At 38.8% G+C, this 18,812-nt stretch overlaps 1 protein-coding gene across 1 annotated transcript in view; it reads right to left on the reverse strand.

Annotated features, from left to right (window-relative positions):
* The window catches only part of EDIL3 (EGF like repeats and discoidin domains 3), a gene marked incomplete at both ends in the record, with an annotated part of 274,583 nt that overhangs the window by 90,980 nt on the left and 164,791 nt on the right, over nt 1–18,812 (reverse strand). Inside the window, 2 exons of the mRNA XM_081316932.1 lie at nt 78–259; nt 11,903–12,016. Of these exons, the coding sequence (XP_081173058.1) occupies nt 78–259; nt 11,903–12,016 (296 nt within the window). The remainder of the gene's footprint in view (nt 1–77; nt 260–11,902; nt 12,017–18,812) is intronic.

An 18,812-nucleotide genomic window follows, 5' to 3' on the forward strand; every position in this document is an offset into this window, starting at 1 on the left:
TAGAAGTTGCACTGATCACTAAACCATATTAGCAATAGAGACTAGTAGTTTTCCACATACTCCGCTCCATCTGTTACCTGAATCCATGGCCATCTGTCATTTTCTGCTGCTGTCCAAGCATTTATAAGCCCTTTCTTGTTAAGTCGTGCATAGTAAGGATACCATTTCTGGAGCCCAAAAAGAGCCCGATGGGTAGATGATGCAGTAATTTGTTGGTTAGAAATGATTCCTCCTTCCATTCCCAATGGTCCAGAGCATTCTGCGTAGGAAGTCCGGGAGGGGGCATTGAAAAGAAAGAAAGAAAAACAAGAACTTTCAAAACTGAAGCTATAGAATCATGATACTACAGTTTTGAAGATGGAAGATCCAACAGAAAAAATACAAAACTAGCTGAGATAGTGTTTATGTGTACTACCTTCTAGAATATGAGTAAGCATGAATTTTCATTGCTAAGCAAACATAGCAATAACCAATAAATATGACAAAAAAGCCAAATCCAGTCTAAACATCAGGCTGACTCTGTGACCTGGCATAAGGCTTTCCAATTTACCAATAATTCAAAATTCTGCTTAGAATCTATACAATGTAATTAGAAAGTTTTCCTGTTATCTTTCATTATAGAAAATATATAGCATGCACTCACAGAATTGTGTCCTAAACTGAATTCTCTTATAAAGTCATTTCGTTATATATTTTATTGTATAATGTGTACATTTGTGTGTGTGTGTGTGTGTGTGTGTGTGTGTGTGTGTGTGTGCCCGTACAATCCTCATATTTTATTGTATTTTTGCACTGGTCCTCTGAATGTCATTTATTAATCAAAACCAGAACACAGTCCTGGATACTTTGTATTACAACCTCTAGTAACAATGTAGCAAATAATGCAGCATAACCTGCTTTGTACAGTAACTGGGAGATAAGTGTAAAAGCAAAACTTTGCCATGCAATTTTACTTGATATAGGTTCTAGAGATAACTTTATTATTCTACTCTTATTCTTTCTTGGGTTTGTATGTATTACAGAGAATATAAATTCAGGCTTCTTTTTTATTGTTTTAAAATTTGATTAAGACACCAATTTTGTAGAATGCTTATTTACTTGCTTTAATAACATAGACTATTTTTCAGTGTTGAATGATTTGTTTTTGAATTTATGGGTCATTAGAATTCAAGCTAAAAGTCACCCAAAGGTTTGTCAAAACTGTGAAATCCAGCTTTTCCAAACCAGTGATCAATTAAATTATCAAATAAGTACTTTATAGTTACATTAAGAATCAGGCATTTGAGGGTAATCACATTAAGAACAGATATTTGAGGGCAGCAGTTTATATGGACTGCTGGCTGCATGTGTACAATAAATCCAAAACCCAGTTGCAATGAATTATTTAGAAAAGAATAACACATAGACCTATTTCAATTACTTAAGAAAACAGACTTCACTCTAACAAACGTTGCTTAAACTGTATCAAGTTGTAGATCAATCCAGGTACATTACCCTTTCATTTAGTTTCAGAAGATGCTTCATAATACTCGGCAGTATGATATTGTAGATCCAATTATAATCATGTAGATGAATTCATTGAAACCTGACAAGTGACTATTTTTCTAATTGTACAACAAAAATATAATTTATTGCAAATAAAGTTCTCCCAAAAGTGGTTCTGAATGTGCTGAGAAATATGGCAAACTCAGAACATGTCATTGTCCTCATGATAAACTTATACACAAGTCAGGAAGCCACATTTTGAACAGAACGTGGCAAAAGAGACTGATTCCAGGTTAGCAAAGGAGTACAACAAGGTTATATATTCTTCCCTTATTTATTCAATTTATATGCTAATATATAATAAGGGGAAGAATTGGAATTGGAAGAAGGTAAGTGTATTTTTAAAGGAAGAAACATCAATAATCTACAACAGACATGTCAAACACAAGGCCCGGGGGCCAGATCCGGCCCGCGAAGTGGTTTCATGCAGCCCGCGAAGCCATCCTGGAAACAGTGAGGGAACGGCCCCCACTGCCTGGCCCTGGCCCAGAGACCCTCCTCCTGCCAGAGACCCTCAGATCTGTCCCACTCCTGCCCAGGCCCCCATAGGCACCCTTGATGAGAACGATCTAGAGCTGGCCACGCCCACCCAGTAGGCCATATGCACTTTAGCCATGCCCACCCAGTAGGCCACGCCCACCCAGGCCATACCCACCCGGCACCCTGAGGGCAACCGCAATGCTGATGTGGCCCTCAATGAAATTGAGTTTGACACCCCTGATCTACAATATGCTGATGATACTATCCTGATAGCTGAAAATACAAAGGATCAGCAAGCCCTATTACCGAAAGTCAAAGAGCACAGTGAAAAAATAGCACTAAAATTAAAAATAAAGAAGACCAAAATAATGACAACAGAGAATAAATAGTCTTAGAATTGAGAATGAAGACACCGAAGTGGCGGAGAGCTTCTACCTTTTAGGATTAGTCATCCATAGTAAAGGAAAATCCAGTCAAGAAATACTCTGCAGATTAGCACTTGGTAGAAAGCCATGAAGGCCTTGGAAAAGATATTCAAATTCTTTGATGTTTCTATACCTAGAAATATCAGGATCATGCAAACCATGGTATTCTCCATGACACTCTATGGAAGCAAAAATTAGATTTAGGAAAAGTATTGACTGTTTTGAATTTGGTGTTGGAGAAGACTCCTGAGAAAACCATGGAAAGCCAAGAAAAAAAAGCAATGGATCACTGAATAAATCAATTCAGAAGTCTCATTTGAGACACAAATGACCAGGCACATTGAACATATTATGCAACATCTTACCTTTAAAGCCCTACATGGCTTAGGCCCGGGATACTTGCAGGACCATCTGCTGCCGGGAACGAATTCCCATCACCCAGTACGCTCACACAGAGAAGGCCTCCTCAGGGTACCGTCAGCTAGACAATGTCGGCTGGCGACCCCCAGGGGGAGGGCTTTCTCTGTGGGAGCGCGAGCCCTGTGGAACCAACTTCCCCTGAGCTTCGGATGGCCCCAGATCTCCAGTCCTTTCGCCGTGGCCTCAAAACACTCCTTTTCCACCTGGCTGACCTGGACTGACAGGGATTTTAATTATGTTTACAATTTTTAACTCTAATTTTTAATTTATTTTAATTTTAATTTATTGTACAGAGGCCTTTAATTTTAATTTTATTTTAATTTCTGTATTTATTGTATGTTATTGTTGTTAGCCGCCCTGAGTCCTTTGGGAGATAGGGCGGGATATAAATAATAATAATAATAATAATAATAATAATAATAATAATAATAATAATAATAATAATAATAATAATAATAATAATAATGCAAATACTTAGTTCTCTGGAGAAGGCTCTAATGCTGAGAAAGGTAGAAGAGGAAGACCAGCAGCAAAGTCGATGGATTAAATTATAGTGGTGATGAATTCATCATTGTGAGACTTTAAAAAATGTGTTAAGGATACTATCTTCATGGGGAAAATTTATCTATGTGATTATTAGAAACTGGAAACCACTTGATGGTACAAAAGGGGTTGTTTTGTTGTTTGCAGTGGCATGAGAATTTAAATGCGTTACTTTCTTCTATCCTGTTAGCAGTGCTTGGTAAGACATCGGGAGCAGTTCTGCACATTTTTTATATTCCAGGCATGTAAAAAGCAAATCTGTTTGAGACATCTGCGATTTCCTTCTGCCAATAACTCATTTTGTGAAATTAGGTAACTCTGGCCATGCTTAGTATAGCATTATTTTCGGACTGCAAGCATACAATTGATTATAGATGACCCTCATGCATAAACATGTCAATGTGCAATGTGTCATTCAGATTCATTTGCAGTTACGGTGTTTAGCATTAGGGAGAAATAAAGCAATGACCATATGAAAGATCATTATAGGTGGTCTGGAATGAGCATTGCAAAAGCTAGTTTGGTTCAAATTATAACCACGTAAGAAACATAATCTCAGTGGGTTATTATTGGCCTTTTACTATCCACAGTTTAAAATCCTTTCTGCAGACAGCCAGAATAAACAAGAATGCTCAAAAATATTGGAAGATCCCTTCCATTAGGTTTCCATTAGTACTGGCTCTGTATTATCATACCATAAAATTTTATGATTATGATTATGATTCTGGGAACAGTCTTAGAGAACTATCTGTTGCACTGACAGCCTTGTAAAACAGTTGGCAACCATGAATTACTGGTTTGACCTCAGTTCTGCACACATTCAGAGGTAATTGATTGAAGATCCTACTGCTTTAAACTTCACAAAATAGCAACTTTTCCTCTTCTGTGACTAAATGTATTTACTGAAAATTCAGAAAGCATTTTGCCTGTATTCAAGGTTTATACTTATGCTCATGGAAGATAATTGCATACCCTTGAACTTTGTCCTCTACTGTAGAAGCATTCTACTGTAAACTAAGGATGTGTACTGTAATATTTAATTGAAAAATACAACACTAAATCCTAAACAATCCTAAAGGCAGCCTTTGCTGATTTCAGATTTGTATTTCACTCTATATCTAGAGTAAAATTAGGGGATAAACTTAACAACTTTACAATTAAAATGCATTTATTATTACTCATTTGCAATTTATAAGTTATGTTACTTGTTGTAACACTTAACTCTAAACTTAAGAATTAGATGTTATACTGAAAGTCAGCTTTCTAGGTGTGTCCTAATCCCAAAAGAGTTCTCCAAGACTATAGTTTATTCTTGCTTCTTTTTAACTTCTATGTTAATTTGCTGGTGAAGCATTTTACTTTTAATGTACACGTTTCTAAATTTGTGGAGAGCAACAGCTTATTTTATTTTATGCAAATGATATCCTGATACTATTATAGTCTTCAGTTGCTTCAGGAAAGCCTTAGAGATTCTTAATCAGGTAATTAACTTGTCATTAATTATTATAAAACCAAGATTATGGTTGTTGCTACAAGACCAAGGGCCAATCAACTGTAGTGCTATTTAATTGGTTAAGTGTTTTAAGTACTTACGTTTGTTTTTTTCATCTTTTTCATAGAGCTGGATAATATTGGCTACCCAAAAAACTAGGACAGCTACCCTGAGATTCTTTTATGAGAAAGGAAACAAAATCTTCAGCTTGGCCCACAACATATTTTCTGGCTTTAATTCCTTTATGGAACTCAGTTAGGCCCAGATACAAATTCAGCTTCTTCATTAGTACATGTACATATCAAACTTCTAAGAAATCTGTTTCTTACCCAGAAATGGGGTACTGAAGGAAGAGTATTTATAGCTTGCCCTGCTCTAACACTGGTTAATTTTAGAACATTATCAATGAGATCTAGCCCTTTCTATATTGGCTGTTGATTTCCAGTTTGCTTTCCATATGAAATTGACAGTTCATAAAAAATACTACCATATAGTTTCACAGCAAAGTTTTTTTTTAAAAAAAAATCAATGATCTATTGGCTAAGGAGCTTCTTATGCAACTCTATCTTCCCTATCCCCCACCCCTGCAAAAAGAGTGCTTGTTTTCTCCCAAGTGCTGGGATAGGGTGAGGTGGAGGAAAGGATTTAACAAGGGACTGCACATGGAACATTAACTTTGGTGTCAGGCTTTTAATGTTTATGCCTTTAATAAATATGTGTATTATGTTTTGTTATTTATTTTTTATTTATTTTAATTCCATTTATATCCCACCCTTCTCCGAAGACTCAGGAATTGGAAGACTCAGGAATTGGAAGTTATTCCAATTGTTGATTGGAAGCCATACAGAATTCAGTGTAGGATCAGTGATTTTATAAATGTTTTAAACTAAATAAATTAAATAAACTCATCACAGACTTAGATTTGTTGATACACAGAGAATTCCATCTTGTGCATTGAGTACCAAACAGACAGTGAGTACCAGGACAAAATTTTCACTTTAAAATGAGTACCAAATTTCTGAGCCTGGTGGTTTTCTTCCATTACCAAATTAGATAATTACAAATATTTTCTTCCATCAGATCCTAAAACAATAACTACAAGAAAACAAATAGCAAGCAAACCAAGGATTCTGAAAGCCTAATCTAAAAAATGTGGAATTGGCAATTGAATACAGATAAACAAGGGAGGGAGGGAGGAGGGAGGGAGGAAGGAAAGCATGCCAATAATCTACTAACATATGAAGATCCTTCACAGCAATGATATGCAATCATCATAGAAAGACAAAGAGTGCCTATGGAAGCAAGGATGGCTTTCTCCCAGCTATTTTGTATTATCCTTTCATCAGCCAGTAAAAAAAAAAATAGGGAACTTTGTGGGTTCAATTAATTCTGTGGGAAGAATATTATTATTTGCAGCAATTCAACAAAATTAAGTAGAGACTGACAATATAGAATATATTTTTAGAAGTAATTATAAATATAGTGTTACAATGAGGTGTAATAATAATTGTAGAGAGCAGAACTATAGGCAAATTGTTCTTATTTAAATGAAAGAGCTGCAATACCTATTGTATGTATGTATATGTATACACACATGCATTGTGTGTATGTGTGTGTTCATGAGTGGTGTGTGTGTGTATCCTATCTCTCTTTTTAAAGAAATATAATAAAATTACAGAATTTTTATGTCAAATGAAAATGATGAAGTGTGCAGGGAGTTACAGAAATCAAAGCAAAATTATGGAAGTGAAATTGTATTTGACATACATATAAAGATAATTCTCAGTCAAATGGGAGAAAGTTCAGAAATAATGGCTGGCAAGAAATTACTAATCTTTGTAGGGGCAGACTATCTAAGTAGATGAACATTATCTGTCTGATTCAGATGATAGCAATCACGCAGCACTTGTGATGTGCAGCCTTACATTCAGTCTGAAGAAAAGAACATTGCGGAGCATAAAAAAATAACTACATTTTTGCCAAGTGTCCCTATGGGAAATGAACTCATATTCCAAGCAATCCTAGGATGAAACCTTTTTTCAGATAAAGATAGGATAGTGAAATGGGTTAGTAATTTATGTACTAGACCTTACTCTGCATTAGGTGACTTTAGAAAAGTTCTCAGTCACATTTATTAAAATATCCGAAAGTCTCAGAATGTTATATTCTCCCTTTTGAAATTGTGAAAAATGGGAAGCTCCATTTTAACAGAAGATTAATGCTAATGGTAGGTTAGTCAAGACAATATCTATCTACTCATTGATAATACTGTGGCAAAAATAAAAAAAGCTCTAGTTCCACTGATTATTGAGTTTGATGTTCGTTTGCTCCTTTCAAGGCCAGCTCAAAGATATATGGCACCTACATTGACTGATGAAGCCATTTCCCATTGAAGAATGATTTTGAAAGAGGGCCCCCCTAAGCTTTGGTGCCTTAGGCTAGTGCCTATTTGTTCTTAGCTTAAAACCAGCCCTGGTTCTTATTCACATTTAGCAGCTGACAGATTAATCAAAAGGAAATACATCAGCCTATAATCGAGTATTTTGTTCATCAATCAAGAAAACCAATAATGGATCATCAAAGTATGATGAGATAACAGTAATCATCAAACTAGTGGCACAAAGACTAGGTTAAAACTATCTTACTTACACATTATGCAGAGACCTAGACCTAGAAGGCTCTACTGCTGGGAAAGGTAGAAGGAAAGAGAATAAAAAGACAACCAGCAGCAAGATGAATGAATTTAGCAATAGTGGCAATGAGTGTATCATTGAAAGACCTAAAAGACCATGTCATGGGTAAAATCTGTTTGGTCGCTTAACAGCTGATACTGATTTGATAGCACAAAATTAATCAATTCTTGTATATTATTGTGTTTCTGGAAAAAATATCCAACATAAAAGTGAAGTATTGTTAAAGAAACATATTTAGTACAGGAACGAAATGCGTTTCAAGGGTGAGATTGAAGAGAATTACACAAACATTACAAATGCTAGCCAGATTCAAAATGATAATGAAACACTCAAGGAGATATCCCAAAACTGGACATCACAGAACACATATTAAGAAATGCCCATTGCCTAAGAACAGATATATTTCTTCTTGCCACTCAGGCTCAAATTAAGGCAAATGTTTTGCTGTTTGTTTGTTAGTTTCCAAATACAGAAGGTATTCCCTAACCCAGGGGTGACAAACTGCCGGCCCATGGGCCGGATACATAATAGCGAAACTGCACCCACCACATTGCTGGCAATGGCAAAAAAGTCGTGACACGTCACGTGACATTGTGAGTTTGACACCCCTGCCCTAACCCCATGTCAGAAGTCAAAATAACTGTTAATTTAATCTTACTTGTGGATCAGCAACAGGATTGTTTTCTATTGGGTCTAAGGAAACTTTTAAGAAGGGAGGGCAAGATGCAGAATTTGCAGCTTTTAACATCTCTCTAGCATTGCTGAAACATTATTTCAGCTTTCCATCCTCTGTAGCTTGAGGAAAAGTTCTCAGTTTTTCTCATCAGAGGACTGGCTATCACCTTCCCCACTATTGATTGTGAAAGAATCTAAGGGCACAGTAAATGCCAGTTGTAATCTAACAAATGAGATGGAATCTCAATGAAACCATCAACCTGCAGTTCTACAGTTTCCTATATTGGTGGTAACTTTTCTTTAAAGGCAAAACTATAAGCAATGTTTATATTGCTACAGCTTCCTCTTCAACATCTTTGCCTAACTGTATGGCTGGTGTTGGATGCAACTTGATCTGTTAAATAACCTTAATCTAACACACATAGTTTTATAGGAGATGTGATTATATGACTCTTACTTTCTTTGGTTGTATCCAATGCTGCATAAATGATATGAAGGGAAGGGAGGGGGAAGGAGAAGGACAGGATTATGTAGAAATTTTTTATATTAATACCAGAATATGCAGCAATGATGGGAGAATCTAGCTTGATTTTTTTTATCATCTTTCACAAATCCTCAACAGCTTAGTCAAATGAGATTTGAGTGAATAAATATTTCAGGGGCTACGGCATAAGATAATTATAGTTACCATGTGCTCATTTATGTAAGACAGGGAAGCATTAATACAGAGAAATGGTTCAATACATTTATACCCCCAGAACAACTGATTTCCAAAAATCATCCAGGAACACGGGTGAAGAAAATACTAAATATCAAATTAAAGAACATAGCAATTTTGAATGAAAAGATCACTACCCAGTTTTGAAATTTGCAGAGAGCAATTGTTAGTCGGTAAATAACGGTGCAGCCTCAAAAAAAAAAAAAACACCACATAAGCATTTGTCCTATTTAGGAAAAGAACATATGCATGGAAAGATAGCTTTTCTATTAGAACAGGGATGTCAAACTGCCGGCCCGCGGGCTGGATGTGTCATAGCGAAACCACGCCCACCCCATTGCCAGCAATGGAAAAACAGTCACGATACGTCACGACATGTCACATGATGTTGCGAATTTGACACCCCTGTATTAGAATGTGCATGAGACATGTGATCCCTCCGCAACAATATAACACTTATTGATTCTTCATGAGAACTCAAGTTCTAAACAACTACAATTTGCAAAATCTGTTACCAGGACTTTATCTCCAAGCATCTGTGTGATGTGGAATGCAGTAAAAGCTTTTTTTGTTTTAGTCCCTCTACCCCTAAAGTATAATAACGAATGAACTATAAACTACTCTACTTTTTATGTATTGTATATAATAGTTTCTTGTTATATTTCCTAGACATTCTGAGAGCTATAGTGTGATAACATGGCTAAAACTTATTTGTTTGAAAAATGTTTATATAAATTTCCTAACAGTGATCTGCAAGCGTTCATTTTATACAAAATTTCAAAAATGTCCTGAGTTGAAGATATTCCAGGCTAATTTCAAAACAAGAATAAAATGAAGTTAACAGATATCTTAATAGAAAATATGTTTCATAATATAAAACTTATGTTGGATGTCCATAATTGCACAAATTTCTTATAATTACCAATGTTGAAATAGGTTAAGCTATAGTGAAAAAAACTTAGTTTAATTAGAAGCGAGTGCAATCTATTATATAGTATGTTATGTTCTATATTATATAAATCATTAATTTACATAAATAGCTGATGATTTTCAATTATACTATTTCTATAAATATATGCAATGATAGTGTTTGTAATTACAGTATTGCTACACAATTAGGGATTTGACATGCTTTAAACATTTGTGAAAAAAGGGAACTTTTCTACATTAATATTATAGTCTCTGAGAACAATCTTGTACTAAGATTACCGCTAGTATTTCAATATGCCATAGTTTATGTTTATAGTTAATGAATATTAATATTTCAGGAGCTAAAGTTTCAGAAGTCTATAGCTGATTTTTCTAAAATGTGATTTTTAACATTTCTCTGGCTAATATAGACATAAGCTCATCTGTCCATCTTATTACATATGGATCATAAATTCACCTTGCAATTAACTGTAGTTAATGCAAGTATAAAAATATGAGAATTTTCCAAGAAAGATTTTATGTTTTGCCACTTAGATCAGCATAATTTATATACAATGTACCCCAATATTCCAATATTTCATGTGTGGGTATCAATTTGCCCTTTGCCCTTTAATCAAGGATGACACATGAAACTGAGGCTTATAAAATTGGACCACCCACTGCTGAGCTACCGATTTTTCATATACAAACTTAAGAGTAAATTTTAAGCAATGCGGTTGAGACTTATATTCATGTAGTAACCAATTAGCTTCTTTATAGCCCATGATTGATTGACTATTTATTTATGTTTCTTTGCTACATATATACAATAACAATGATTCTAAATAGTTTATAAGTTCTTTTAGATTTAAAGTTGTCTTGTTCACAAAGACCAGAACAAATGATAAATTTTCATAATAAGGATATCCATTATTTCCTTTTAACATTTTCAAATAAGAATGATAATGATAAAAGAGCAATTGGTAAATATTGCTTTGTTCCTTCCTTGATTAAAAGATGAATACATAATATAATCCCAAACATGATTATACAAAATCAATCATCCGTCTGTCTGTCTGTCTGTCTGTCTGTCTGTCTGTCTGTCTGTCTGTCTGTCTGTCTATCTATCTATCTATCTATCTATCTATCTATCTATCTATCTATCTATCTATCTATCTATCTATCTATCTATCTTAGCCTTGGTGGAGCAGTGGGCTAATGCCTCCTTAAGTAACACCAGCTGCCTGCAATTAGTGCAGGTTCGCGTCCCACCAGGCTCAAGGTTGACTCAGCCTTCCATCCTTCCGAGGTAGGTAAAATGAGGACCCAGATTGTTGGGGGCAATTAAGCTGACTTTGTAATAATGCCACTTGGGGTGTGTGTGAAAGCCCTAATAAGCAGGCATATACATAGAATGAAGGCTACTGCTAACCTTGTAAGCCGCCCTGAGTCTTTGGAGAAGGGCGGGATATAAATGGAATTAAAAAAAATATATCTCCAGTGGTGGGATTCAAATATGTGAACAACCAGTTCTCTGTGTGGATGCTGCTTCCGGAAGTCCATTCTGGGCCTGGGCAACCAAAAATTAGCTACTGGTTCTGCTGAAGTGGTGCGAACTGGCTGAATCCCACCACACTCTCTCTCTCTCTCTCTCTCTCTCTCTCTCTCTCTCTCTCTCTCTCTCTCTCTCTCTCTCTCTCTCTTTTCTTTTCACCAAGAGAAAAAGATGAGGAAAAAAATGCAGAACTGTGTGAACTCTGAAAATGATTATAAAAATTATTCTACTAAAATAGTGGAATGTAGAGAAAGCTGCTGAGTTATTCTATAGAGAATAGTTATAAATCTACTCTGGCTACAAGAGATTGTATTAATTCAGCCAGCTTTATGTTATCTTCATTTAAATATTGATTTTTGATCCTCTTTCATAAATATTTACTTTTAACAGTTACACACTAGCACTAGAAGAATCAGGGTGAAAACTGTGTGTTTAGGGTATACTTACTATATTGGCAATTTCTTCCCATGAATTCACCTGGGCACTCACAGGAATAGTTAGCTACCAGATCTGTACAAATACCATCATTCTTGCAGGGTTCAGCTTCACACTCATTCACATCTGTGGGGAAGGAATTAAATCCTTAGTCAAAAAGTCTCCATTATTGGAACAAGTTCAGTACTTGGAGAGATTGCCTATAAAAAGTATAAACATGTTTTCAGTGAAGGAAAAATTGTGTAGACTTCTGTCTTTTTTGAATATGTAATTAAGAGTCAGGCATTTGTTAGTAAAAGAAAGATGGAATATAATGTAATCAAAAGAAGCATTTTAACATCTATACTGATTTCTATGGAAGAATTGCTTAATTCTCAAATCCTGCTTATTAAAAACAAAGACAACAAACAACCTCTGTCTGAATTTTGCTTGAACTAAGTCCATGGAAACAAAACTGCAAAATAAATCATTAACTGGAACAAGAAGTATATTATTGACTACTCCTAACTTTCAGATATTGCACAATATCAAAATGCTGCAGTTGGTACCATGGTCTGTACTACGCCATAGGTGTTTAACAAGTTTTGGAATTCCTTCCAGCATCCTTCTTTTTGGTTACAAAGTAATGATATATTGCATCTCTGGATATGTTTCTACTTTCCCTCTTCCCCTATGTTCCTGGATATGTTATATCTGGGTGGGATTTTGTGTGCTGAGAAAGAGGATGAGCTGTATACACTCTGAACTAGTTCCCATGGGCATATGGGAGGAGACAGCTTAGCATGAGCTTTTTCCTACTACCCAATTAACATTCTCAAAGATTTCTTCTTTGGACTGCATTGAGTTCCAAAACAATACAAATATTGCTTCTTTAAAGGTACTAATTAAATAAGTTGCATTCTAGGATTAGTTGTGGAAATGTGTACTTCTATGCAATTTAAACAGTCAGACAAAGAATCCTAGAAGTGGGTCACTATAGCTCTTTCTATCCACTAAGAGTGAATGTGATGAAGTCTTGCAAAAGTTGTAGTTCTCTCTCTCTCTCTCTCTCTCTCTCTCTCTCTCATACACACACATACACACACACACACACACACACACACAGAGAGAGAGAGACACACATTCCCGTAGATTGAAATGAAGATACACTCCTATCAACAAATGGTTCAAATTTGCTAGCATTGGATTTTGCCCAACCTGACTGATTCTCTTTGTTGATTGAAAAAATTCTAAATTACACACAGAGAGATTCAACATTATTCCTTCTTCCTAATTGCTTTTAATATATACTGAGATAACAATCTTAGTATTTCATTATTTTCATTGTAATTTCACATATTAAAAATGTTGCCTTCAGGGCAACAATCGCCATAATCTTCCTTGAACTCTATTACCATGACTGACAATTTATATATATATGACCATAACACAAAAGGTTTATTTTATTATTTTTGTTACTGCAGAAGAAATGTAGGAAATGGATAAAGAGAGTCAAAACATTATAAGTCATCACAATTTACAGAAATATTAAAATCTGTAAAAATAATTCTGATCTACAAATAGAAACACCATTTCATGAAAGTACAAATTTTGTGTGAAAGCAAACTGCCAATTTTAATAATTTATCATAATAGAATAGAATAGAGCTGGAAGGGACTTGGAGGTCTTCTAGTCAGCCCATTGCTCAAGCAGGAAAACCTATACTATCTCAGACAAATGAAAGTCTAGCCTCTTCTTGAAAATTGCCAGTGACCAATCTGTGACTAATTAGCACATCGTGTTGTGCTAATGCAGTCTATGGAAATTGTAAGGCATCATCTGTGCCACAATATTTGGAAGAACTGAGGTCTACAGCCAACTTTCATATAAATGAATACTTATAGTACTAAAGGTTCTGAGTTGTAAAAATTCCATCAGTAGATAGTTATTAGCAACAACACTTTTCTGTATCTTTCTGGTGCTTTGCAGTCCAGATTCAGTAGATCTATGAATACTACCAGGCAGCAGCAGTGTGACTGTTAGGCAATAGACTAGTCCAGGGGTAGGCAACCTTGGCTCTTTTATGACTCATGGACTTCAACTCCCAGAATTCCTGAGTCAGTTAGTCAAATGAAAACCAACTCCTAGTTTGGCTCTTCAGTTCCGTTAAAATGGAAACACCAGCTATTAAGATAAGTGTCCTGATTCCATTCACATACGCACACATTACAGGTGGGGTAAAGGTTTTACCTGAGGCTTTCCAATCCCAAATAGTCTTCTCCAGAAATTCCCATGCCAACAACCACAGAATCCCCCGAGAGTTCACAGTTCAGTCTAGGAACAAACCCAAAATAAGTCCACCAGGCAAGACAAGTCCTGAAGGCAGAGGCAAGGCTAAGGAAAGTCCATGAAGCAAAGGCAAAATCCATGAAGCAAGCCCAGATGTCAAGGCGCAAGCAAGGTACACAGTCTAAGTCAGGAAAGGACATTCAAGGCAAGAAACACAGAGGTTGACAAATGCAAGGAGAGGAAATGGATGTGTTCTTCCCAGTGTTGTTTTACTCCACTTGCTGAGCTAAATAGCTGCTGCCTGGTGCACTCTATCAAGAAGGGTGAGGCTGCCACCTCGCACATAGATTGGCTGACATTCATTGTGCCTGCCTCCTCTTAGCCCTCAGCAATCTTGGATCAGGAAGAGGAGGCAGTTTTTCCTCATCTCCACTGGCCAGCTGCAGCTGCATTCTCTGTTCAACTGAAGCCTGGGGAATTCCCAGCTGCAGCTGTGTCCTTCTGTCCCTAGATCAGCCAGCCACTTGTCCAGTTACTCCCTCTTGCAATTGCTCCATAACGCTTGGCCTCTCCACTCCTGACTTGGAGCCTCTGGCAACCTCTGGACATTCCTCCATGTTCCTCTCTGATGTGCCTGGAACTGGCTCTTCCTTGTCAGAATTGGTGTCTAGAGAGGCATCTGGGGAAGCCATCATACTATTTTCAGGTATTTATTAGGAACCACATTCAGTGAAATTTAAAGTATTTATTCATTGTTCAGATATAGTGGCTTTGCTTCACCGAGTTTATTTCTTAAAAAACAATTTAGATAGAAAAGGCAGCCTTAGAAGCCTAAGAACAAAAAATAAATAATTTGATATTGTCTCATGTTGTGATAACATCATTGTCCTCTGTACAGTACTAAAAACTATTCCAATAAAAGAGAATATCTGAGCTCAGGATTGAAATATGGAGTCCTGGATGCTCTCGGAACTCAGTTGTTTGCTTGCATATGTTTCATTACCCAACCAAATAACATAATCAGTGGGGGTGACTGGGGTTTCTTCTCTATTTATAGGCAGTAACTTGGCCTTCCATTTTTTGTTGTGAAGTTTTCTCCTTGTTAGTTCCTTGATCAGGGTATTAGTTTCTCCTTGATTGTTTGCCTAATGTTAATCCATGCTTATCAGAGTATTGACTTCTGGAGACAATGTTTTTTGGTCTTTTATTTCCTTCTTAGCGTTTTTTTACTGTCTCTAAATGTCTATATTTCCAAGAAAAAAGATGGATATACAGAAATACAATAGTAATACAAAGTTTAATAGGATGGTAAAGTTAAACACATGAATTATTTATACTCTAGAAATGTTTAGAATGTCTACAAGTTCAGCTGCATAGTTTTGGCTAAAGTAATATTCTTCATTCCGGCATTCTTTTTCACACTTTGTTGCAGATTTCTGCTTGAAATTATTAAGCAGCATATTTTAAGCATATTTCCCCCTAGGCTCATGTGGCAAAAGCCACTCAGTCTTGAGAAAATATGTATTTGGCTGAAGGTGTTTCATGACAAGTGCTATATCCTTGCCCACAATTGCTCCAGATCATATATTTCCTTTTAAAATTTTATAAGAAATAAAATCTTGGGAGAAATAAATGAATGGAATTTGCACCTGAGGAAAAATTTAAATGTGTCTAAGTGAAAATGGGTGAAAAATAAAAAAGCCATTAGAGCAGATGTGGACAGCAGCTACCAGAAATAAAAATTGCCATGCGGCAAGTAATAACAACAACAACAACAACAACAACAACAGCAAGTTGGAACGGACCTTGGAGGTCATCAACCTCTGCTCAGGCAGGAAACCCTATATCATTTCAGAGAAAAGTTTGTCCATTCTCTTCTTAAAAATTTCCAGTGTTGGAGCATTCACAGCTTCTTAATCAGGCTGTTCCACTGATTAATTGTTCTAACTGTCAGGAAATTTCTCCTTAGTTCTAGGTTGCTTCTCTCTTTGGATAATTGCCATCCATTGCTTCTTGTCCTGCCCTCAGGTGCTTTGGAGAATAGTTTGACTCCCTCTTCTTTGTGGCAACCCCTGAGATATTGGAACACTGCTATCATGTCACCCCTTGTCCTTCTCTTCATTAAACTAGACATACCCAATTCCAGCAACCGTTCCTTATATGTTTTAGCATCCAGTCCCCTGATCATCTTTGTTGCTCTTCTCTGTAATCTGTCTAGTTTCAACATCTTTTTTACATCGTGATGACCAAAACTGGATGCAGTATTTGAAGTGTGGTCTTACCAAGGCATTGTAAAGTAGTATTAACACCATGTGATCTTGATTCTATCCCTCTGTTAATGCAGCCTAGCACTGTGTTGGCTTTTTTGGCAGTTGCAGCACACTGCTGGCTCATATTTAAGTGATTGTCCATTTGGATTCTGAGATCCCTATCACAGTTACTACTATTGAGCAAGGTACCACCTATACTATACCTGTGTATTTGGTTTTTCTTGCCTAAATGTAGAACCTTACTTTTTTCACCATTGAATTTCATTTTGTTAGAGCCCAATGTTCAGGTCTGTCAAGATCCTTCTGTATTTTATGCAGTGGCGTAGCGTGGGGGGTGCAGTGGGGGCCGGCCGCACCGGGCGCAACATCTGGGGGGGCGCCCATTAAGCTCGCCGGAGGGGGACGATTCCGCTTCGCCGAGGGTCGGAGGAGCGAGTGAGTGAGCGAGCGAGCGAGCGGGCGGAGCGTAGAAAGCAACCGCATTCGCTGTGCCCAGCCAGAGCGGGATCCTGTCCTCTCGCGGCTGCGGATCGCCTCCTTTCTCGGGTGGGGGTGGGGAGGCTTGGCGGTGTCTTGCCTCCCTCTCTTTCTCCCGCCGCGGCTCTCCTCCGCTTGGCTCTCAACCTGCAAGCCCGGCCCCCCCGACCCAGCTCCCGCCCCCGTCTCCTCCTTTCCCAGAGGTAAAGGTAACAACTGCAGCTGCCGCACCTGCGGCTGCTTGCTGCTGCTGCTCCTCCTCCTCCTCCTCCTGCCGTATTGACTCTCTGCGGCCACTCGGTTCCCCCTGCAGGAGGCGATCGGGACCGCCCCCCCCGACACACGTCGCCAGCAGCGAGAGTTTCCAGCCAGGCCGAGAGTTTCCAGCCAGGCCGGTGAATCTTTGGGGCGAGGTGCCAAAGAGAAGGAGGCGGCTTGGCTTGGATAAGCAGCGTCTGGGCAGAAAATAGGTCGGGCGCCGCAGCAAGTATGAATTCCTGGGGTACAGCCTAAGCAGGCAAAGCTGCAGGGTGGGTTGGTTGGCTTTTCCGGCTTTTCCGGCTCATGAGGGAGGCCACACCCTTGACCTGATTTTTTTATCTAGACGGTGGTTGGATGATCTAGGTGGGGGCTCTCCATTTATTATGCCCCTGTCATGGACCGATCATCATCTCCTGCGGCTGGTCTTCCGTTTTGCCACCCCCCGCCGTGGGGGCACGGAGCCAATTAGATGGTACCGCCCCAGACGCTTAATGGATCCTGATAGATTCCAAGCGGCGCTGGGGTCCCCACCTGCCTCCACTGCTCACAGCTCGGCGGATGCCTTAGTGGAAGCCTGGGAAAGGGCAGCCACTGAGGCACTTGACCGGGTTGTACCCTTGCGGCCCCTGACCCGGCGCAGATCCCAGCGAGCTCCATGGTTTTCCGCGGAGCTCCGGGAGATGAAGCGTCGGAAACGGGGCCTAGAGAGCTGCTGGAGGTCTAGCCGATCCGAACCCGACCGGTTGCGGTTAAGAACCTATATTAGGTCTTATCTCGCAGCGATGAGGGTGGCGAGGTGCAATTACTTCTCCACCCTCATCGCGTCCGCAGATAATCGCCCGGCCGCCTTGTTTAGGGTGACTCGCTCACTTCTTAATCAGGAGGTGAGGGAGGATCCCTTGCAGGGTCGTGCTGAGGAATTTAGTCAACATCTGTCGGATAAAATCGCTCGGATTCGGACCGGTTTGGACTCCAGCTGGGCAGAGTCAGGCGATCAGGACACGGGCGGTCTTGTCAATGTTACCTGGGAAGAGTTTGATTCTGTGACCCCTGATGAAGTGGACAGGATTATGGGGAGGCTGAGCTCCTCCACATGTTTGTTGGACCCGTGCCCTTCCTGGCTGGTTTATGCAGCTAGGGAGAGGACACGAGGCTGGCTCCAGGCGGTTATATCTGCTTCTTTGAGTGAGGGTTATTTCCCCACCGTCTTGAAGGAGGCGGTGGTGAGACCTCTCCTCAAGAAGCCTGCCTTGGACCCAGCTGTTTTGAACAACTTTCGTCCAGTCTCCAACCTTCGCTTTCTTGCGAAGGTTGTCGAGAGTGTGGTGGCGCATCAGCTCCCTCTGGTCCTGGATGAAGCGGATTATCTGGACCCCTACCAATCGGGTTTCAGGCCCGGGTACAGCACGGAGACAGCATTGGTCGCTCTGGTGAATGATCTCTGGAGGGCTCGGGATAGGGGATATTCCTCTGTCCTAGTCCTATTAGACCTCTCGGCGGCTTTTGATACCATCGACCATGGTATCCTGCTGCGGCGTCTCAGGGGATTGGGAGTGGGAGGCACAGTTCTTCAGTGGTTCTCCTCCTATCTCCTGGGACGCTCGCAGTCGGTGTTGGCAGGGGGGCAGAGATCGGCCCCTAGGTCT

Source organism: Vipera berus (genome assembly GCF_964194415.1).
Source record: "Vipera berus genome assembly, chromosome: 2".
In the NCBI taxonomy this organism is placed as follows: domain Eukaryota; kingdom Metazoa; phylum Chordata; class Lepidosauria; order Squamata; family Viperidae; genus Vipera; species Vipera berus.